This window comes from Danio rerio, chromosome 17 (assembly GCF_049306965.1).
Source record: "Danio rerio strain Tuebingen ecotype United States chromosome 17, GRCz12tu, whole genome shotgun sequence".
NCBI lineage: Eukaryota > Metazoa > Chordata > Actinopteri > Cypriniformes > Danionidae > Danio > Danio rerio.
In genome coordinates, this window is record NC_133192.1 from 18394897 (window position 1) to 18419000 (window position 24104).

The 24104-nt window shown below is 34.2% G+C and overlaps 1 protein-coding gene across 28 annotated transcripts in view; it reads right to left on the minus strand.

The window, feature by feature from the left end:
* Positions 1 to 24104, minus strand: part of nrxn3a (neurexin 3a) — a 546951-nt gene that overhangs the window by 226070 nt on the left and 296777 nt on the right. For 2 of the 28 annotated variants that reach the window (XM_021467203.3, XM_068214431.2), the window contains exon 1: positions 2291 to 3111. The exons of the other annotated variants lie outside the window; for them this stretch is intronic. In XM_021467203.3, coding sequence (XP_021322878.1) covers positions 2291 to 2549 — 259 coding nt within the window. In that variant the 5' untranslated portion in view covers positions 2550 to 3111. Of the gene's footprint in view, positions 1 to 2290; positions 3112 to 24104 lie in introns of those variants that run through there. 28 annotated transcript variants of the gene reach the window in all.

The window sequence follows — 24104 nt, forward strand, 5'->3', positions numbered from 1 at the left end:
ATAAAAGAGAAGTAAAGTTAGTTTGTTTAGTTGCAGCAGAATGTGTTCTATAAATAAACAAATGTTAAAATTAATATGAAAATAAATGAATGGATTTTTTTAATACAAAGCCGGATAAACACTATTGAGAACATCTGACACGTAGCGTGACTGATAAATAAAATTAAATAAATAAATAAATAATATAATATAACACATAAATAAAATAAAAAAATATATATAATAAAATAAATAAAACATTGTTGTTTTTTATGCAGACATGAAAAGTGGAAAATGTAAATTAATTATAAATAAAGATAATTATTTTGCTAGAATTTATGATTTAAGGTATGTGGTTGAGTAAAACATGGTTTTAGTTATTTTTTGCCAAATTAAAAAAAAAAAATTAAATCATTCAGGACTTACAACTAATAACTGATTTAAATGTATTTACAATAATAAATTTTTTAAAGAGTTCAATAATAAATCAAAACTTAATGCAATGTCTTAATTTGTTGTAATAATAAATAAAAAATGTTGTAAATGATGATATTTCAGTTAAAATTTGAATGTGGTCTATAAATAAATAAATGCTCAAAATAATATTTAAAAAAAAATTAATTAATTTTTTAATATCAAGCTGGATAAACACACTTGAGAACATCTGACACCTGGTCTATAATTTTTTTTTATTAATATTAAAATAAATACAAATTATTTTGTTTACAATAATTAAATAATATAAAATGTAATTAAATAATAAATAAACATTAATAAATAAATGAATGAATAAATAAATAAATAAATAAATATATAAATAATTAAATAAATAAATAAATAAAATTTCTGTTGCTTTTCATAAAAAGTAGAAAATGTATATTAATTATAAATAGAGAGACTTATTTCACTAGAATTTATCACTTATAGTTATGTGTTTGAGTAAAACTATCAGTTTTTGTACTATTAATAACTTTTCTGCCAAATATAAAAAATATCCAGCTCATACAGAGCTTTCTTTTTTGCAAAAAACAAACAATTATGTATTAAATTAAGTCCATTTAGAAATCAATACTTAATGGAATGTAATTATTTGTTGTAATAATAATAAAATGTTGTAAATGACAATATTTCAGTTAAAATGTAAAATGTCATCAGACCTTTACAAATATAAAAATGGTCTGCATAGCCAAGAACACAAAAACAAAACAAACAAACAAAAAACTTCAACAATATTCTTACCAATTACTAAGAACCAACCACTCAAGAAATCATTTCCTGTTTTCTTTCATGTAAATTAGCCTGATTGAAAAAAAAAATGAAAACTTGTACCTATTGATTTAATTAGACAGAGAGATTGTTAATGTGCTTGATGAACTCCTTGAACACCCACACACGGCTTACAAGAGAAATCCGTCTAAAAATAAAAAAGTCTAAGGGTAAAGGAAAACGCATGGCGTGAGCAGAATAAATGTGATTTGTAAGTACAAAGCCGCTGAGGTGAGAAAAGCCGCTCTGCTACAGTCCAAATAAATGCATTACTGCAATCAAACCCCTTTTTTCCCCTAATGAGCTAACAGCTTCAAGGCTGAATTAAGACTGCTATTCCCAGTTGCCGTGTACTGACAGAGCGCAAAGGTAAGCTGGAAATTAATCGCTGCATCGCCCCACCAGTGTCCTTCGCAATTTGGCGAGTCCACAACCCAAACACATACACCCTTCAAGATATTTGAATATGACAAAGCAAATAACATCATCCCCATTCAAATAATGCGATTACAGGGAAATAGTAACGTAAATACAGGTCAGCCTTTACATCTACACGTTTTCGCTCAAAGTTCATCTTCTCATTGGGCACATAAAACACACCTGGCAACTTTTCTAATGATTTATTTTGTTTTTTAAAACCACTGCAATCCAAGCTCTACCTTAGATTTGTTGACACTGAGCCACAGCAAAAGAGCAATCACACCACAGCACAGTTTCGGCTGCTCGCTTTAGACTTTAATAGGGTAATTGCCTGTGTGCCTTGGGAGACAGAACTCCTCTCTCCGTAACCACAAAATAGCTCAACACTTATCAGATCCCCCTTGTTCCAAAATTCCAATCTAAAGCCAGACTTATTATAGCCCCTCCGATGCGCTATCTTCCCGTCTTTAATTAAACTCCGAGCACAGATACCAAGCTGGATAAACGCTATTGAGAACATCTGACACAATCTTCCCCTCAATAAACGAAATCCCAATTATTATTCCCCTATCGCAATTAACAGCAAGCAAGTCTTCTCAAATGGTACAACTCCATGCAAACTCACCATGTCCGCTTCTAAGAAACGCTGGAGAGCGGTATATGGAAATGGGTGAAGCGTGGTGCCGAGGGTTGTGGACCGGGTGTTCAGGATGGGTGTATGAAGTTGCCACCCCAGGAGGTCCAGCGGCGACCACTGAATTATCCAAGCCAGGTGAGGAACTCCACACCGAACCCACAATACATCCCAAAGTCAGAGACCACATCCATGGGCTCAATCCCTGGCGACCGCCCCGAAACGGCGCCGCCACTCTGCTGGGACGCATAACGCACACCCGACTCACACTTAGACACTAGGCGCGAAGTACCGAAAGAGGAGAGTTCTCTCATGATGCAGAAAACCCCATGCTAGGAGTCCCGAGCTCCTCGTTCCAGCAGCACCCTCACAACCGACCCCTCTGAAAATGCACTCACTTAAGGACGAGAGCCCTTTACAGCTGCTGAGCGAATAGATGGATAGCAGGAGCGTCTGCGACCAGTCACTCGCAAGACCTGAAGAGGCGACAATTACCCGGCGGAAAAGAGGGTCATGACCCGACCCTGCCACTCATTCACTGTCCATCCCACACAAAGGAACCGGCGGAAGAAAAGACTTTCTTTTCTTTTCTTTTTTTTTGGGGGGGTCTCTTCACGGTCTCTTCAAAAGGATAAACTCTGGTATGAAACAGATTCCTCTCTTCTTCCCGGCACCGTCCGCTCTCGGGCTCCAAAGGTGTTGAAATACAAAGGCTGGGGCTGAAATACAGTCTCGCACACACTCACACTCACACACTCTTCTGATTCTCTTCCTCCTGAGATTAGTATTGCACAGGCTGTCTGTATTTGGACAGAGGCTTGACGCACTTTCAGCAGCTCTGCTAAGCAATGAGAGAGCGAGAGGGAGGGAGAGCGAACGAAAGCACACTGAGAGAGAGGGAGGAGGGAGAGAGAGAGATATAGAGAGAGAGAAATCGGTACAGGTGAAACAAAGCAAACAGAATGGGATGAAGAGGATGTGTTGATTGTGCATATGTGCGTGCGTGTGTGTGTGTGTGTGTGTGTGTGTGTGTGTGTGTCTGGATGTAGAAGTGTGGAAAAATGGGGATGCCGATACAAATCCCCTCAGAAAACCCATCGCTGCTGCCTCACATGGAGATGAACTTGTTCGTATTATGGAGGGAAGAGCAAATTAAGAGGTACAGCGAGTGAAAGAAACACTGACAGACAGTTGGGGGAATTAAAGTAGAAAAACAACACAAAAAAGACTATTAAACGACCAGGGTGGTTTTGTACTGGAAGTAAGGGAGGTAGGGCTTTCCCCACTTGTTAAAAAAAACGACACGAAATAAAACACACGCACACACACACACACACACAAAATCATATAGAGCTACTGAAGCGAAATGTCATGTGAGATGAAGCAGTGCCTCTGTCACTGTGATTGGCTGATCAGACTATGGCTGGTTCTCATGTTCACTTGTTTGCTAATCAGCTTAAAGGTGGAAATGGAGTGATTACAATGTAAAGAAATCACTTACTCTGATGAGATCACTTCTAAATCAAAATGCTGAATCAAACTAAACAGCCTTTGAAGTCTCTTAGCAGCTAAAACTTAAAAATAATATAAGAACAGGACCACCATTAAACCTGGAAAGTTTATTAACTAGCAGTCCTAAATGATTATTTATTTTTATTTTTTTATTTATTTATTTATTTATTTATTTATTTATTTATTTATTTATTTATTTATTTATTTATTTGTTTGGTTGTTTGTTTATGTTTGTTAATATTTTACATTATTGCAAAATTAATAAATTATGTATACAACGTTATTATTATTATTTTTATTATTATTATTATTATTATAAATTTTTTTTATGAAAAAAAAGTATTTTTAAATATATTTAAATGCATTTATATAATGAGGCATCATGGAATAATTTGTAGGTGTTTCCCTGCACTGGGGGTTGCATGAGTCAGTGCCGGGTGTGCAGCAGGAATAAACCCAAGGAAAGTTATCACTATAGTATTTTCAAGTAATTAGGGTGTGAAGTTACACTGATTTACATAGTTTGGTTTAATTATGATTATCATTCATTCATATTTTTTGTGGCTTATTTCCTTGATTAATCAGAGGTCCCCACAGCGGAATGAACCGCCAACTTATCCGCCATATGTTTTACACAGCGGATGCCCTTCCAGCTGCAACCCAGCACTAGGAAACACCCATACACTCCTGCATTCACACCCATAAGTACACTACGGCCAATTTAGCTTATTCAGTTCACCTACACCGCATGTCTTTGTACTGTGGGGGAAACTGGGGCACCAGAAGGAAACCTATGCAAACAAGGGGAGAACAAGCAAACAACATACAGAAATGCCAACTGACCCAGCCGGAACTCGAACTAGCAACTTTCTTGCTGTGAGGCATCAGCGATACCCACTGTGCCACCGTATCGCCGAAAAAGATTATCTTGTCATTGATTTGGTTCACTTCAATATCATAGTGCATAACACAATGTTGCACACAATGCTGTCATTTATTACCTATGGTCAGATATATGACCTAAAGATTTAATTTCACCAGCTGAAATAAAAAATATATGTATTTCTTGACCAATACTCCAATCCACCCCCTTCCCTAAATGCAACCAACAGTGTTTTCAAAATAAATCCAGAAAAGCCATCTGATTTTCAGTTTTCAGATCTTATCACATTCTCACTCTGGTTTTTACTTGTTTATTTTATTGTTTCCCTTTTGTTTCATCTGTTTACTGGAACTGTTCTTTGCCGGACTCGAACCCTTTTGTCGTGGTCAACTCTTCTCTGCGTCTCAAGCCCACCGATGTAAACGCCGAGCTACTGGGCAAACTGGTAAAAGTGCAAAAGAATTATTGTACGTTTTAAAGATGAAATGCAGCCAAACATAGCTCTGGCTACATAATTCACGTTCTCCAGAAATGTTCATTGGAGTACGTTTTTACAATGAGCCTGTGTTGGCAGTGACATAGGGGAGCTTGTGTTCAACTGTACTTTCAATGTCAGTAAAAGAGCAGCAATATGTGTCCAGATGAACATTATAAGGGCTGGTGCATTTTGAATTACTTACACACGGATCTTGCCTCTTTAATCCTCCTCCTTAGTATGCTACTAGCACATGCATTTCACCACTAATGCCATAGGATGCTAATATGAAACGACATCAGTACATCACAGTTGATTATGATAAAACCAAACCAATTCTGAATTGCCTCTTGTATTGTTCCACCATAAACTATCCATTTTAACACCCACTGGTTACTTGAATTATGGAACAACCTTAATCTCAAAATAAGGTCTTCTAAATCATTGTAAACATTAAACTGAATTTAAACTTTAAAGCAAAAATAGAAAAACAAGTCCTGATTTTAGAAATACATGACACACAGCTATCATACAATAAATAAACACTGCCTATACCACAAGAGAATCAAAATGATGAACGATGTTTTGGAACAAAATCTCCTATTTCTTCCTCCTTGATTATTCTGGGATTTCCTTTCATCTGAAAGAGAGCAGTCCAGAAGGCCTGCTGACTGACTGACTGAATCTGTCGCTGTCTCCTAAAATAGAGCTCCAGACCTCTGATTGGATCAGTGAACCCCGGCTTACATAAGAGCAGAGGAAAACATGAAAAAAGTGATAATTGAATGATGAAAAATCTGCATCTTTCTGCATTAAACCAGAAATAAACTGACAACACTTGTGCTGTGTGCCCAAAAACAAGCCTGTAAAAACAAAGTGTTAACAAGTCTTGGATTTAAAAAGATACTACATGCTAGTTACAAGAATAATATAATTTAAAAAACAATTTTACTAAAATCACAACTCATTTAAACTAGACTACATTGGGGGAAGTAAAATCAGACTAATTCTCAGATTTAATCTCTCTTCAAAATGCATTTTTTACTGAATAGGCCATATTTTGGATCTTTAATCTGGTGTTACACATTAATTTGAACGGCATCTATGCTTAAGGCTGATTTATACTTCTGCGTCAAGTGCAAACCAATGGTCAGGAGCAGCTTTTGCGCGGTCGCATACCCCATATGTGGCTGCCGCCGGTGCTGACACGCACCTCTCAAAAAATTAAACTACACGTCGCAATAACATGTAACGCGAGCTCTATGATTGGTCGGCTGATGAGTGTGGGTAAAGCCGAGAGCCAAGTGAACCCAATGAAGCGAGTGTTTACAAGTGTTGAGTCCTGTGAAGGAGCTCTAGATGGAAATTCTTGATTTGTGTTTACCTTGTGATTAAAGTTGTTGTGTCCGCCAGTTCTTGCCTCTGAATGAACAAGTTTTAACTACTTGTACATTAAGGTAGTGTTCAGAAAAAAACAAAACACAGCAAAGAAACTTGGCACAGAGAAATATAACATATTCGCTGCCAGCTAACATTTCGGAAGGGTTATTGTAAAGCAACACAAACAGTATGCAGAAGTATAAATTCAAGCAACAATCGATGTGAGTCAGTCGATCAGTCAGTCAGTCAGTCAGTCGTGAATGACCCGTGAGAGAAATTTGAGATCTCAAAACTTATATACACCAACCTCTGGTGGATTTCCCAAAACAAAAACTGCAAAACAAAAGTACCTCCATTGACATATTTGGTGCTCTACAGAAATATATATAGCGGTACGTTTTCAGAATGAGCGTGGGTTGCTGGTTTCTCTAAAGTTTTTTTCCTTCACTTTGATCAATTAGTGAAGTTTGTTCCTCATCACTGTCACCACTGGCTTGCTTGGTTTAAAACTTGTGGAGCTGCGCATGATGGATTTGCTCTTCAATCTTTAAACCACTCTGAACTGAACTAAACTAAACTTCAACTCTGAAAACTAGACTGATGCTGTTTCAATTTGTGTTAAGCAGTTCTGACACAATCTACATCGTAAAAGCACTATAAAAATAGGAATTGAGATTTTTTTAAAACTGTCCATTAAAATTGTCTTTAAAAAAATATAGACAGAAAAGAGAATCAAAAATAAATAAATAAACTAGGAAATACTTTACTGTCTTTGGCAAACGTTAAGCCTTTTCAAAGTACAACGATTGTAATGGAATACAAGCTCATCGCATTTATATGACCTATTTTTCCGAGGAATTCAGTACAAGATTTGACTGCTTAATCCATAGATTAAGAGGGCTACAGTATTTCAAATCGATATATAAAATAAAGGTTTAAACTTCAATTAAATTAGTCATGGCGTCCATCCCTTGTTGTGACATAAAGGTCAAGTTGACTTCAGAATGACCTGTTTTCTTTTTAGCATAAATGTTGCTTACGTCTACACAGTATAGCAACCTCAAAACACCAATGATAAATGCAATTAGCAGGCAATCGAATGCGAGAACACAGCTTATTTTGAAAGCGCCCAGAATGTTTTGAATCTTTAGCCGGGGCTGCTTTTCACAGACAGTAAATAGCGGCATTGGAATTACAAACCGCAACAGCAAATCAGCTCTCCATTGATATTATTCTGGTGAAAGACTCTCTTAACATTTGGGGCTTTGTAAATGAAGAAGCGTTTAGTTTAAATCTTCCATGACTATAATCAGTTCATATTCATTCCACAGATGGGCGCAGAGAAAACGATAGACGGGGGCAAAAGCCCTCCGAGCTGGAAAGGTACTCATTTATCAAAAGGACTGCTTTTTCTTCATCTGCTGTGTCTTTTGCGTTTCATTAAACTGCAAACTCGGTCCTCAGAGCTAGTTCTGCCTTGCCGGAGGCATCTCTCGGGTGAGTGGCCTCCACGCTTCTGATGAGGGAGCAAAATATCTGCCATTTTGCACAAGAAAATTCATCATCAACAAACCTGAGTCTGTACAATCGGCGTCTGCCCTCGGATTACTAATTTGAGACTTGGGTTACACTTTACTTTGAGGAAAAACTCACACTATTTGAGGTGCAGTAGGTGATTGTCTTCAGAAACATTTTTGTTGAGCTAGTTAAAAAGTTTCTTTACATTCCAATAGTAATGATTCATGTAAATAATATAAATGTATTTATATGTATTTTTATATTCTGGGTAAGGCATAAGATAAAATTTTCATCCAATTAAGATTTGTCGAGCCGACAATTCCCATAAATCTGATAAGTAGCCCAAACTGTCTGTCAAATGTAGATTTGTACATGTATGCAGCCGTTCACGCAGATCCGCCAATTGTATACGGGAGAGAGAGAGAGTGGTAAAAACAAATGCTGAATCAAAACTTTTTAAAATCCTGAATCAATTATATATAAGTTATTATTATACAAGTTATTTTTGCACACTGGAGGAAGGATGACACCATGGCTGAAGTATTTCTTTTAGACAGGTAATGATACATTTTAAAACTCTTTTAGTCATGCAAAGCTTATGTAGATTGTGTTGTTTTATGAATGGGTTATATGCACGGAAGTATTGTTCAGCCACTGAATTCTTCCAACAAAAGATTAATGTTTTTTTTTTAGTTTATTGAGGTTTTACATTCATATTGGTTCATTTTTGAACAATGATAACCTGTGACGCGCTCCTTATGTAATTTAAAGTGCTACTTTGAATATTTAGTCTGAAATAACATGTAAGCATGGCTTAGTAATACGTGTAATAGTAGTCGCTTTAGGACAAAGCGGGTGAGAGAGTGAGACCAGCAATACTTACATGCTTGAAATATTGCACATTATGATAAGTTTTGCTTGCTACACAACTGAAAACGTGTTAGATATAATACAGTTTTTTGTTCAGAATTGTACTATTATAAAGTACTATAAAGTTGTTGTTTTTTTTTTTTTAAAGACTGCTTTACAATGATATTATGCGGTTAGCATTTTGGCAGATCACCTACTACACCTTTAACTAACTATTAACTATAAACATCTATTTTGCATAAAGATATAGAATGATTTTATGGATAAGACCTTACGACAATATTATGTGTGCAGTGTCATCAAAACTGATGTTTAGATTTTTTGCAATTTTAGAACACAGAACATACAAGGGCTATAACAACATTATATTGATATCAAAATTAATACAATATAAAAAGTAAAGAAAAAAATTATTCAAAGAGAAGATTTAACGCTTTAAGATAATTATAAGTTTTTTTTTTCCGTTTTTTTTTTCTTTTTTTGCTTTGGTATTTTTGGCTTCTTTTATCTTACATAGGTAATGACCTATTTCTATTTTAAAGTGAGTATAATTATTATTTTTTTCACTGTCCATTTACATTTATGAATAAAAAAATCCATATATAATGAAAAAATTAACAATATACCAAATTTTAAAATCAACTGTATTCTCATAAAAAATAAAACATCACTTTCTTTAAATTCCAATGAGATATTCATACTATGTTTAACAAAAAAGAAAAGATCACACCAAAATAATTGTGTATAAATATAATCATAAAATAAATGAACAATACTCTCTTATTTATCATTACAGAAAACAGTTTAAATCAATATCTTTACAAAATTTTGCAATTACCTGTTTTACAGGATAAATACAATTTTAAATGAAACCTCTCTAATTTTATTTGTAACACAAAAAACATCTGTAAATCTTAAAAGTATCGTTCTAGTTGACATCTTAAAATTGTGATTTCCAAAAACCAATGGCTGAAGGAACACTGACAATTCGGCAAATCGTTCTAAGATGATTATTATCAAAATGTGTTTCTTTTATATTTGTACCTTCCAATTTAAGACTAAAATCTAAATTTGTATTTTGAACTATATCATTTTCTAATAATTGCTTAAGCTCTGAGGGAATACCATTAATTACCAACATATACTCTTTGACAGGTATATAAAGAGAAAAATTTTCTAGAAACTCTAAACTGGTAAGCAAATGGCCATTACTGTTTAAAAAGTTGTGAAACCAGCAAAATATATATTTTTCTAAACCAATTAATTTAAAAAAAGATTTATTTTGGTGTGTAGTATATTTATTATTGCAAATTAAGCATTTGTAAGGGGAAATATTGTGTTTGTATATGATCATCCATGATAAAAATGTCTGTTTGTGAAAATTAGAAATTTTAGTGGGAAGCTTACCAATATTAAAATTGCAATTAAGAAGAAATTCAATGCCACCAACTTTAAAAAAAAAAAAATACTAAGGATGTACTACCATAGTTTGATCGCTTTAAATTTGTGCTTCATAAAGTCTCAAAAAGTCAGCAGAATATTATATACGTGTTAATTTAATCAGCGAAAGCTGTTTCAAAGGCATTCCAGCTTTCATTAAATGGTTATTCCACATTCATTTCACAACATAAAACAAAGGAAACAAAATGTGTCTTTGACTTAGTACTGATAGTGGAATGGTTGCTAAGCAACAGTCACAGGTGTATGTTTTTAGATGAAAACTACAACAGCTTTGAATGTATATGTGTTGAGGAAAAAACTTGGAAATTGTTATCAGATTAACAGAAAATGGAAATCAGCCAACAGAAATTAAAATCAATGGATCGTTAAATGTAACACTTTATTAATAATTTCAAAGGTGCTGTTAAGTTTAGGTATGTGCATGGTAGAATTAAGGAATTTTAAATATGCAAATCCAATATTAGGCACTAATCATCAACAAGAAACCACAAATATTCTGATCTTCTAATAAGCCAGTAATTAAAAGTGAGAATTGGTTCCCAAACTGAAGTGTTATCGAGACTTTTTTGAAGCAGTTTGAAATGATGTGTGCAATGCGAAACTTTTCCACTGCAAACGAAGGCTGTGTTTTCATAATGACATGCATAAAAATTCACTCGGCAACTCCAGCGACTGAAATGAGATGCGAGTTAGCAGTAAGCAGTCCTACTCTGGAGCCACCTGGAGGACATGCACCATCTTGGTCGACAGCTTTGGGATCAGCAGTCACAATCGGGCACAGATGAGTGTGTTTAGCTCTCTGTGGCATCTGCTAAGTTGCCTAGAGCTGTATTAGGAGACCTGGATCACGGGCCTGGCTGAAACATCATTATAGAGGGGTTCTGCTAAAATGAAGTCCTCGTTTAGCCATATACATTTTTTGTTTTGCATCACATGTATAAGCACAGATTCAGTGTTAAGGCTGTGCTCCTGCCAGCACTGCTGGCCTTAGTTTGATTTTAATCAGAGGAAATGACTGCTTATTTAACAGAAGTTACACAACTATTGTGGACGTACCAGGACAGAAAATAAAATGACCTAAATATATGTGCTTTAAAATTGATGGCGATAAAATGACTGGAATTACTGATAACTGACTTTTGTTTTTGGTCACACTTTACAATATAGTTTCATTAGTTAATGTATTTACTAACATGAACTAATAATGAACACTACTTCTATAAAATGTATATAGCTCAATATTTACTAATGAATTATTGACATAATTAATTCATGCTTGTTAACAATAGTTATTTCAAATATTATTATTTCAAAAATTTTAATTTCATTAAATAACATAAACAAATACTTTAATACATTTTTTGATCATTGTTTCTTGTATCTTAATAAATGCATTAACTAATACAACCTTACTGTAAAGTGGTACCTGTTTTTTTTTTTGTTGTTGTTTTTTTTTTTTTTTTTTTGTGCATATTCTTATAGGTTTAAAACCAACCCAGACTTATTCTAAAAACATAACCACATACATTTCTGGAGGGCGGCAAATACGTCCCAGGAGCTATGTTTTTGACAGTTTTTGTTTTTGCGAATCCACAAGAGGCCGCTGTGTATACGTTTTAACATCTCAAATTTGTATTGCGAGTGTCATTTGGGACTGCTCTTCTCACATAAATCCACCAGAGGCTGCTGTCAACTGACTGACTGACTGATTGACTGACTGACCGACCAACCAACCGATCCCCCACACCCTACTCCTTCCCTAAACTCAACTGATAGTGTTTTAATAACCACCGATTGACCAGTGCCCACCCACTTCCCTAAACCTAAACGAAATGCAGTGCAATGTTTTGAAATGCAATCCAGAAAAAGACAAGCACCCTAATATTTACCCTGTTTTCAAATTTTACCGCATTTTTACACAATGTTATTTAATTGTTCATTTTTTTTTTTTTTTTTTTTGGCTTTTGTTTTTGTTTTACATAACTTTTGGAACCGTTCTTGGCTGAACTTAACATAAAGGTGAGTGATTAAAGGGATAGTTTACCTAAATTTTACAAGTACAGATGTTACTACTTCAATGTGTTCCTTGTACCGCCATTCATGCCGCGGCGACGGCGGTGCTTGATGCGCCAGCAGCATTTGACCGCTGGGTGGCACTTTAACCACAGATATTCAGCTTTGCCTTTTCACAATGCTAAACAGACTGTTCTGTAGGCGTAGCTTACTGTATGTGATGTGATGTGTTCAATTAAAATATAATTTTAATTTAGTTTTTCTGGTAATAGACATGCTCTTACACTATACTATGCTGTAGAAAAGATACATGGTGAGAAGTCAAAAAGCTAATATAAGAATTAAGTTATTAGCCTTCAGTGCCCGATTAAATTGCGTTGGGGTGAAAATAATGTTTTGATTTCTTTGACTATCATGGCAATGTTATAATCTCAAATCTTAAACGTGCGCATATGAAAAACAGCAAAATAATATAGATTATCCTGCCGATAGAGCACATCACCTCACAGTTGTGAACTTACGATCACCTCAACTTACATTTAATTTTTTTTTTACCTGGTTTATTGTAAACTTATTAAGTGCAAAGAGGATTCGTTTTGGAAATAGAATTGAAGAAATGAAAGACAACTAAAATGAAAGCACAAACATTCAGTACAAATAATTAGTCTTAAATAAATAAATAAATAAATAAATAAATAAATAAATAAATAAAGCAGTCTTTTAGTCTAAATATAGAGAGATGTAGTGTTTGCTATTTTGATAGAACTAAGACTAGACATGTTCATTTATATTTTTAATTTACGTTTTTATTTACATTTTCGTTGTTGATTATATTTACGATCTCATTTTATGTTTCAATTATAGTACATAATAATAAACGAATAATGAAAATAAATGAATAATGAAAATATTACATAAATTAAGTCTGGCAGGTTTATTTTTAATAATTTAGTTTCAGTTCCGTTTTTTTGTTTCAAAACGTCAATGTTCTGCTTTAAAGTATAACTGTTGTTTTGTTTTGTTTTTTTACTTAATGGCTCAGTATGTTTTGTATTTTATTTTCATATTCAGTCACCTTGCATATGCGTGTGAAATATAATGCCGCATAACCGCGGAAAAAGAAGAAAAGGCTGTCAGTTAAAGCTAATTAATCAAAATAAGCTATATTAAAATACAGCATTTATGTTAATACAGGCAGAGTGTGAACAAACGGCTAAGATATGTGCTTGCCTTGTCCCGCAAGTTTATTTTTAATAATTTAGTTTCAGTACTATTAATTTTTTTCTCAAAACGTCAATAGCACCTTCAATAATCTAAACATTAAAGATGGACCGCAAGATGTGTTGAGTGGCTATATGTGAAGAACAATGGCAAAGCTAAGTGTGATTATTGTAATAAACTAATAAGTTATAAAGCAGAGTCCCGACCAACAGGACTGACTAAGCATATGCGGTTGGCTCATTCTTCACGAATATAGAATTAAAATTATGGCGCGTTAGGTTCATTGTGCATCCTGCAGGTGCAACCAACAAGGGTTGTGCATTTGAGTTTAACTTTTTGAGCGTTATAAGCAGCTCGTTGTTAGTTTTTATTTAAATATATCGAGCCGAAACTAAGCAGCGCATTCTCTCCGCCTCCTCGTTTATAACCAGCGGGACACGCCACTGAAGCAGTGGAGGACACTCCGTCATTCATAATCTTTGCTGATGTGTCGGAGTCGAAAGAATATATCAAAGAGGAATGTTCTTTTGACAGTCCCGATATGTTCAATCTTTTTTTCCCTGTCATTTCTCTTCAGCAAATTATATTTTTAAAGCTGCTTGATTCTTTTAAAACCGAAAGCAGAGCCCGTCAATTGGTGTTTTTTCATAAGATACTCCTCTATCAAGGTTTTATTTTATGAGTATTCTTTAATGTGCTTTTTAATAGTTTTATTTTATTCAAAGCAGCACCTAAAAGCGAATTTATCCTCAAAACGTGGCATGAGAGCGATGCATGTCATGTGTCGCATATTGCCTTTTTTTCTGATCTTTTTGCATAAAGGTTTTAATCAAAAGACAGGTAATTTAATTACTTTCGATGTGCTAAAATATTTGTTAAATAAATGTTATTTCAAAAAAAGCATATGCAATGTGCTCTGACAGGTAAAATCCGATTCTTTCTCTCTTTCAAGTTCAAAGCAAATTTGAATGCCAAAGGATTTTAGATATGCATATACAAGACTATGTAGTATATTAACATCAACAAATTAATAAAATAAGTAGCAAATGAGAAATAAATGACAGACAAGTTGAACAGACATTATCTCTAATTATCAGAATTGCAAGATTAAAACAGCTGAATATAGGCCTAAATAATCTAGAAAGCAACTACTGCGCGCTGATATTTCTTCTTCTTTTTTTCGGAATAACGAACAATTTCAACCGCGGGGAGATACCGACAGCTTGATTTGCAGTATTTTCTAACATGTTAGAAGCGGGCAGCGGACATCAGCTAGCCGTAAAGACGGGCCCGCACAAAAAAAAACATGGCTGCCGGTGGAGAAGCGGCTGTGCCCTCAGCAGCTGATTGAGACGGAGCTGCATATCCCGAGTGCACTAAATACTCCGAGATCCGGGAGAAATTCTACCCGATAATCCAACACATACAAAACAACTTTGAGTCCCTGTCGAACAGAACCCATCTTACTGGGGGAGTGTGTGTGCTGCTGTGTGTTCACCCAACAATACCCGCTCCTGTCTCCAACACACAAATACTGGAACTCTTTATGTGGACTTACTTTTGATAATAGGCTACTATTATTACCTTTATCCTGTTTAATGTTATCAAAAATCTATTTTTATTTTTATTATTATATTTTTATTTTTTATTCTATTTTTATTTTTATTAATAATTTTTTTATTAGCCTATATGTTATTTTCATATTTGTTTGCACTACTGCCCTTTTTGCACTGTCTTGTTTGTGAGACGCGCACTGCTTTGGCAAAACGAATGTACAGTTACTTGTCATGCCAATAAAGCACCTCAAATGTGAAAATAGCCTAGGCAACAAATAACAAATAGTAGTGTAATAATAACAAAAAATGCCCTTTTCATTTTCATACAATAGGCCTATGTGTGGGTTTTGACAATATGTGTTTAATTAAGCTATAAAGATCAGATGAAATGCATAGTGAAATATGAAATAAATGTCTCTTTTGCTGAAAATTTAATTAATCTATATATTTATTATTTTAAAAATCAACTCATTTTTGCCCAGAGAAAGAGGCGCGCGGCACTAGCGGACATGGGGTGCTTTTCCAAAAACAGACGTACAGTAACTTGCAGCTGAACTATGCACAGTTTGGGGAAAAAAAGGATATAGTGATGCATGTCCCCCAAAACCCCTAGTTTCTCTGTCGCAGATCCATCGTTTAAATCAGGTTAGTTATAAGTAAAACGCACATAATGATAAAGCACACCATCATCACGAGGGCAATTAAATAGACAACCTAAACATATTTTTAATTGTTTATTTATGTAATGTGAGTTTTTATAACTTTGTTCTTTAAATTATTCATAACTTAGGCTATTCTATCGAGATGACACCATAAAAGGCCTTCAATGCATTGATATAGGTAATAGGGATACAATGAAAAGCCGATTTTCACTATTGACCCTGTTTTTATTCATTGACGGCTTCCCAACGCCGCTTTTCTGTTGCGCGAAAAAAAGCTGCTGCAAATAAGCAAATTTATGACAAAACAATTTTAATAGTTTCATAGTAGTAGCTGGTGTGCTTCATCTGCGTGATTCTGATTTGACATTCTTCCGCTAAACTTGCACTGTGTTGATGTGTAAATGGACTATGTGTTGATGTGTTAATGGGCTATGATCTTTGCTATTGAGTTGCAACTTTCAATTTCGAGGTGGGGGAAGTGGGAAGAGGCAATTCAAATGTACCATCTCTAAAAAAAAAGGCCGCTTACGCGGCATTTGTGTTTATTATTACCTTATTTTTATTTTATTATTATTAATTTATTCATTCATTCTTCATTCATTTTCTTTTCGGTTTAGTCCCTTTATTAGTCTGTGATCGCCACAGCGGAATGAACCGTCAACTTATCCAGCATATGTTTTACGCAGTGGATGGCAGGAGGGCCAGCTGGGGCTTCGGGACGGAGTGAAAGGAATTTGCCCCGAGTCTGGGAAAGATGGCTTGCCGTAATTACACTATAGTTTTCCTATCGCACACATGCGCCAAACAAATAAACAAATAAATAAAAAGGAAAAGAAAACATCTAGACTTATAGGCTGAGGTCTTTTTGCTTAAAATCGCCCTTATGTTTCCGTTTTAAATGTAAGGCTGTTGCATAGAATAATACAATTTTAATTTATAAGTGATTTTGCTGCGTCCCCCTTGATGTTTCAATAACGCATAATAATCTACACACCATATTAAAGACACAGCAGACATAAAGGTTGTGTGTGAGAGACCGAGCAAAAGAGCGCTCTCTTTACAGCTCTGTGGATGCTGCTAGCGGCTTCTTTCTTTTTGTTATTTATTTTGCAGATAATACACCATATGAATACAACAGAAAGACATAACACTTTACAAATTACCTTTTGTAGACTCAAAACAAGTGTCATATCTTGATAAGCCTAAGCCACATTGAAATATAATTTAAAGAATTACATTATCGGATATAATAAAATCGCATTAAATAAATAAACCAATATAAAACAAGCAAAAGCAAGCTATAACAGTTTAGGTAGGCCTATACATAAATAAAACCGTTAAAGCCAAATCAAACTTTTATTTTACAAGATATTTTCTTTTAAAAGATTTTAGATATTTTCTAAAAACAATAAACACCAGAGAAGGTTAAGAATATTATTTATAAAGTATTTGGATATGATGATAATAATCAAATCGTGCAAACAGAGCATTTTTGGGAACACATTTCAGGTCTCTCCAGTGCATTTGGGCTGAATGTTTGACTGTGTCTAAATGAGGATGTTATAAAATACATTTTCTACCGAGTTATTAACGGATGCACGATGCCAACACTCGGGGGACGTTCTGGGGGCTGGGTTTGCGTTACGCACTGCGAGCTATAGGCCGACAGTGGAAATGCGACATGACTTCGGTCTCGATGCCCATTAACACCTGAAAGACAAGCTTTTGGTTATGAGACGGGGGAAGGGGTATGTCTCCACCCTCAAGTGTTTTCCACAAACATGGTTACACAAAATCCAAAACTCCCGAGGACGGATGGCGTAACCGTAGCAAAACCTATGCGTTTTAAAACCAAACCGCAAATGGGGCCTTATGAAAATGAATGTTTCTATGCACAGCAACTTCTGGACTGAACTATACTTGTTATTTAAAATATCTCTATTACGCTCTAGCATTCGCCAAAACGAATTTGTACATACAAACACCGAACATAGCCTAGCTGAATAGGGTGTTGCCTGCTGAGCCATGACAGCAGCAGACAATTCCGCACGACCATAAAGCCTTCACCCGACAGTTATTTTCTAATATTCACAACGCGAGCCACAACAATAGACATGCCATGCCCATCATCCTTACAGACAACTTCGCTTTAAACTGTATTAAGGTCCCATTTACACTGCACAGCAGTTTTATATAAAACGTTAATGATACATATAACAGGCTACATTTTGATGGTGAAATAACCTTTTAAACGATGGCTTTTTATTTCAGTATTCAAACATTAATTAACGAATGCATCAAGTGAAATAACGAATATGCAAAAACACATGTATATAAATATAAAGGACTATTATAATTAGCAAAATGCTGCTCTATAGACAAATACTGCTTGACATTTTAGAAAATGTTTTGCGTATACCCAGTACCGAGAACAAACAAACAAAAGCACATGGCTTGTTAATCAATTTAATCAAGCTCTAGCCATGAATAAAATAATAGACTATTTTATTATTTTAATATTTTAGACGACGGGTTAGTAATTATATTATAAATGGTTATGTTCAGATCAATGAAATAATAACTTTAATAATTCTGCTTTGCATTTTTCTATGCATTACTAACATCACTAAACCATACATTTGTTTTATAAGTTAACCAAATATTTGCAGAGATTCAGCGGTTTTTTTTTCTGACGCGTCAAATTCAAATACAAAACATACTGAGCCATTAAGTAAAAAAACAAAACAAAACAACAGTTATAGCTACTTTAAAGGAGAACATTGACGTTTTGAAAAAAAAAACTGAACTGAAACTAAAGTATTAAAAAAACAAACCTGCTAGACTTAATTTATGTCCTGCGGCAAAAATATTTTTATTATAATCTGCTTAAAATAGGTCAAATTATTTTATTTTTTTCTGCTTTTGATGAAGCTGCATTCAACTTAAGCTCAATGTCGGCAATGTCTTTAAATAAATAATATATCTAGGCCTATTTTCATTATTCATTAATTTTCATTATTCGTTTATTATTATCTATAATTGTTGAGACATAAAATGAGATAGTAAACTATAATCAACAACGAAAATGTAAGTAAAAACAGAAATAAAAACATAAATGAAAATGTCTTGTCTTAGTCCTGTCAAAATAGCAAACACTGAACATCTCTCTATATTTAGGTTAAAAGACTGCTTTATTTATTTATTTATTTATTTATTTATTTATTTATTTAAGACTACTTATTTGTACTGAATGTTTATGCTTTCATTTTAGTTGCAAAAAGATCAGAAATTGATCTCGCACGCGCAGGGAAAAAAGGCAATTATGCCACACATGACTTGCATCGCTCTCATGCCAAGTTTTGAGGATAAATTCGCATTTAGATGCTGCTTGAAATAAAATAAAACTATCAAAAAGCACATTAAAAACTTTAATAAAAAAATTAAAACATTCATAAAGGAGTATCTTATGGAAAAACACTATGGGCCCTGCTTTCGGTTTTAAAAGAATCAAGCAGCTTTAAAAAATATCTAATTTGCTGAAGAGAAATGACACGAAAAAAAAAATAAAATAAAAAGATTAAACATATCGGGACTGTTAAAAGAAAATTCCTCTTTGATATATTCTTTCGACTCCGATACATCAGCTAAGATTATGAATGACGGTCTCTCCTGCTTCAGCAGCGTGTCCCGCTGGTTAAACGATGAGGCGGAGAGAATGCGCTGCTTAGTGAACCTAACGCGCCATTATTTTAATTCTATATTCGTGAAGAATGAGCCAACCGCATATGCTTAGTCCTGTTGGTCGGGACTCTGCTTTATAACTTAGTTTATTACAATAATCACACTTAGCTTTGCCATCGTTCTTCACATGTTGCCACTCGGCACATCTTGCGCTCCATCTTTAAACAAATGTTTACATTATTGAGGTGCTCTCCGGCGGCAAAGTTTCTGGCAGAGTAGCGAGTGAAAAAATGTGCTTGCAGAAATTGGAATCAAAATTTAAATTATATATAACAAGCATCGTATTCTTTCTAATCCTCGCCCAGTTTTAATACAAGTTGTTTTTATATTTGTGGCTGTGAAGTTTATTAAGAATATATATATATAGCCTACTTTATTTTTTTATACTTTAAGTGATCTGCTTGAGGTAGGTCACGTTTATCAATGGTAAGTTTTAGCCTAAGTTTACATCAATAACATAATGTGTATTGTCCTTTACCATACAAAAAAAAAACAAGAAAAAAAAAACATTATTATACATAGTTGCCTGTAGCCTAAAGGCCGCAAATGCATTAAAAGGCAAGCGCATATCTTAGCCTTGAGTTTGTTCACACTCTGCCTGTATTAACATAAATGTTGTATTTTAATATAGCTTATTTTGATGAATTAGCTCTAACCTTCGACAGTTTTTTCTTCTTTTTCCGCGGTTATGCGGCATTATATTTCACACACATTTGCAAGGTGACTGAATATGAAGTTAAAATACAAAACATACTGAGCCATAAGTAAAAAAAAAAACAAAAAAACAAAACAACAGTTATAGCTACTTTAAAGGAGAACATTGACGTTTTGAAAAAAAAATGAACAGAACTGAAACTAAATTATTAAAAATAAACCTGCAAGACTTAATTTATGTCCTGCGGCAAAAATAATTTTATTATACTTTTAGTGATCTGCTTAAGGTAGGTCAATTTATTTTTCTCAGTGTTTCACGTACTGTACGGCAATGTCTTTAAATAAATAATTTATTTAGGCCTATTTTCATTATTCATTTATTTTCATTATTCGTTTATTATTCGTTTATGTACAATTGTTGAGACATAAATAAGATAGTAAAATATAATCAACAACGAAAATGGAAATAAAAACAGAAATAAAACATAAATGAAAATGTCTTGTCTTAGTCCTATCAAAATAGCAAACACTGAACATCTTTCTATATTTAGGCTGCTTTATTTATTTATTTATTTATTTATTTATTTATTTATTTATTTATTTATTTATTTAAGACTACTTATTTGTACTAAATGTTTGTGCTTTCATTTTAGTTGTCTTTTACTTCTTCAATTCTATTTTCCAAAACGAATCCTCTTTGCACTTAAAAAGTTTACAATAAAGCGTGTTAACAAATTTTAAATGATTAATGAAGGAATTATAATGCTTTGACTTATTGTTTAATATCATTTACAAGCACAGTAGCTGTATGATCTATTTCTGTCCGTTCGCATCCCGTCCCTTTGCGCCCCCTGGCGGCTCATTCACAAACTGCGGTCATACACTAAAAACAGAGCGGCACCTATTTCAAACGGCGGCGGTACCAGCCGCGGCGTTAATAGCCACTTTGAACTCTCACCTACTGTATGCCATCATTGAGTTACCCTTATAAGTCTAAATGTATATATATATATTTAAACTTATAAGGGTAACTTAATGATGGCAGTTCTGTCTGGTTCTCGAATCTGATTTTGGCTGATAGCCATGCAATACTATGCCAGTAACAGCACTCGAACAGCCTCTTACCCCTTGACCCTTGTGTATTACTCTACCCACATACAGCAACAAGCAGAGGACACTCTACAGCTTGAAAAATATTGCTGCTGTTGGACAACATAATGTACCTTTAGGGCTTTTTAGTGGAGAATGCAGTTGTTTAGATTGTGACTATGCTGTTCATTCACAAGGATAATGCCTATTTTAAAATATTCATAATTTCTGAGAGAGAACTTGTCAGCAGCCTATAGCCTGGCTTTAAGTAGATCAAAGATGTTGTTCATCCACAAGATGGCGACAGAGACTAATAAGCCCTTACAAGCTAAAACTGCGTAATTTCAAACAACAGCTGATCGAATCATTGTTAAACAGGTAAGGGATATTCTAAGTCGATCTCTCTATTTTCTATGTTGTAGTGCTGTGTTGGCAGAAAGAAAGATCAAATGCCTGCACGTGTTTAGCAGTTTTCCTTATAGCAAACAGAACAGTAATCTAGTTGTAATCGTGCTGCTTTTTTCAGGGTTAATTATTGTGATATCCCAATTGCAACACAGAAAAATACTGTAATAGACTGCATTTTAGGGAGATATCTCTGTAGACTGATTCATGCCGATTTATCTTTATAATCTTAAAATGTGAGCAAAATATATTTGTATATATGTATTATGGAAGTTGATGTGTTCGAATATTCTTCAGAATATCTCAATTTGTGTTCAACAGAAGAAAGAAACTTCAAATCCACAAGGAAAAAAATAAGGAATTTGAATTTTTTTGGTTGAACTAACACTTTAATAATATAATTTAAATGTTTTTGTGTGTGAACAATAATATTAATGGGATCATAACATCAGCTTTTGATTTGGCAAATTAATCTTGAATGGCACATATAAGGAAGATTTCTTTTCTCTCTCTTTCTTTTACACAAAATAAACCGGTATTAAAACACATTCCAATTGGAATACTGTATGGCATGACATATTTGGCATATCAGTGTCTGTTCAAATCCTAACACACAATCTGTCCATTATTGCTCAATTCCCTCTCTCAGCCCAAAGACCCACAAAACAACCAAGCCCTTCCTCTAAAGCACCTTTTCTAAACACACCAGCTTAATCTGTCCGGCAGCATTGCAGCTCACCCTGAGGAGTCCCAGTTCCCCATCACTCCGCCTCAGGGTCCTTATGTGCTCACACTGCCTTTCTGCACATCACATACACAAACAAAACCAAAAAAAAAAAAATCTGAGAATTGCATCAGAAAACAAAAAAACACACACCAGTCACATGCAGACCATCGCTTTTGGCCTGTGTTTCTAAGGTTTTTCTCAGTGGGCTCACAGCAGCTTCGTTACGAACTAAATAAAGTAAAGTTTTCGATGACTGTAATGACTGTTTGGTATTCCTATGCATGTTCCCGCTTCAGCTGGCTGGTCTTTGGTGTTTTTTTGTTGCCTCAGGGTACCGTCCTCATCGAACGCGGGGTGAATTCAGTATGACCGAGAGAAGAGCCGTGTCCTTCCCTCGGTGAGTTTCTCCATCCTGAAAAGGCAGACAGCAGCCCTGGAAAGCTGAAAATGAGGAAATCTAAAACCCGGCTTCTGGAAATAGCTGCGGTCGGTTAAACGCCGCAAATGAAACTGATATTTCTGATTATGCGAGGAGGATGTTTAGGTAAATAAAAATCTTGTTTCGTGATATTGCATCACTGGGGTCTGACACATCATCAGAATCATTTTAGCGGATGCAGACATGCTGAGATTTCAGCAAACCTTGGCTGACGTGACTTGGGGCTAAATTTGTGTAGCATTGGCTGACGTGTTTTCAGATGTTTTCTTTTCTTTTGTCGGAAATAGCAAGCCTATTGAATATTACTTTTTTTTTCACGATGAAAACTGTGGAATTTATAATTGAGTATGTTAGTTTTATTTTCATTAAAAAGCACTAAGCATCCTCAAATAAGATGCTTTCTGAAAATTTCACCATTATGAATGTGACAAAATAACTAACTAAATAAACAAATAAACCTGTGTATCATTGGCTGATGTGTTTTTAGATGTTTTTTGTTTTCTTATGTTCAGAACAGTAAGCTTATTGAATATTAAAAAACAAAAAATGGACAATAGAATTTCTTATTGGAATTTCTTATTGAGTATGATACTCTAGGCTTGTTTAGTCTTTTTTTATGAAAAAGCGCTAAGCATCCTCAAATAAGATGTATTTTGACAATTCCAGCACCATGAATGTGACATTTGAAGAAAATGTCTACTTGTTAGAAGGTTTTTTCACTGGCTAGAGTGTTTTAGATAATATTATTTTCTATTATTAGGAATAGTAAGCCTCTAATATGACATTTTAAAAGTGATGAAAACAGTGGAGCATGTTAATTTAGTCTTATTTTCATTGAAAAGCACTAAGCATCCTCAATTCCAGCATCATGAATGTGACATTTTAGATATTTTTCTTTTCTTTTGATGAGAATAGCAAGCCTATTAAATAAGACATTTGTTTTTGTTTTGTTTTTAAATGATGAAAACAGATAAAAAAGGATTACATTTCTTATTGAGTACATTCTTGTTTTCATTAAAATATATGTATAAAAAAAGCACTAAGCATCTTCAAGTAAGATGCATTTTTGGAAATTCCAGCATTTAAAGAAAAGCTACATTTGTGCAGCATTGGCTTAAGTCTTTTTAATAAAAGTTTTATTTTGTTATAGTGGGCCTTGTGATATATATTTATAATTATAGTAAAACTTATTTTCATTA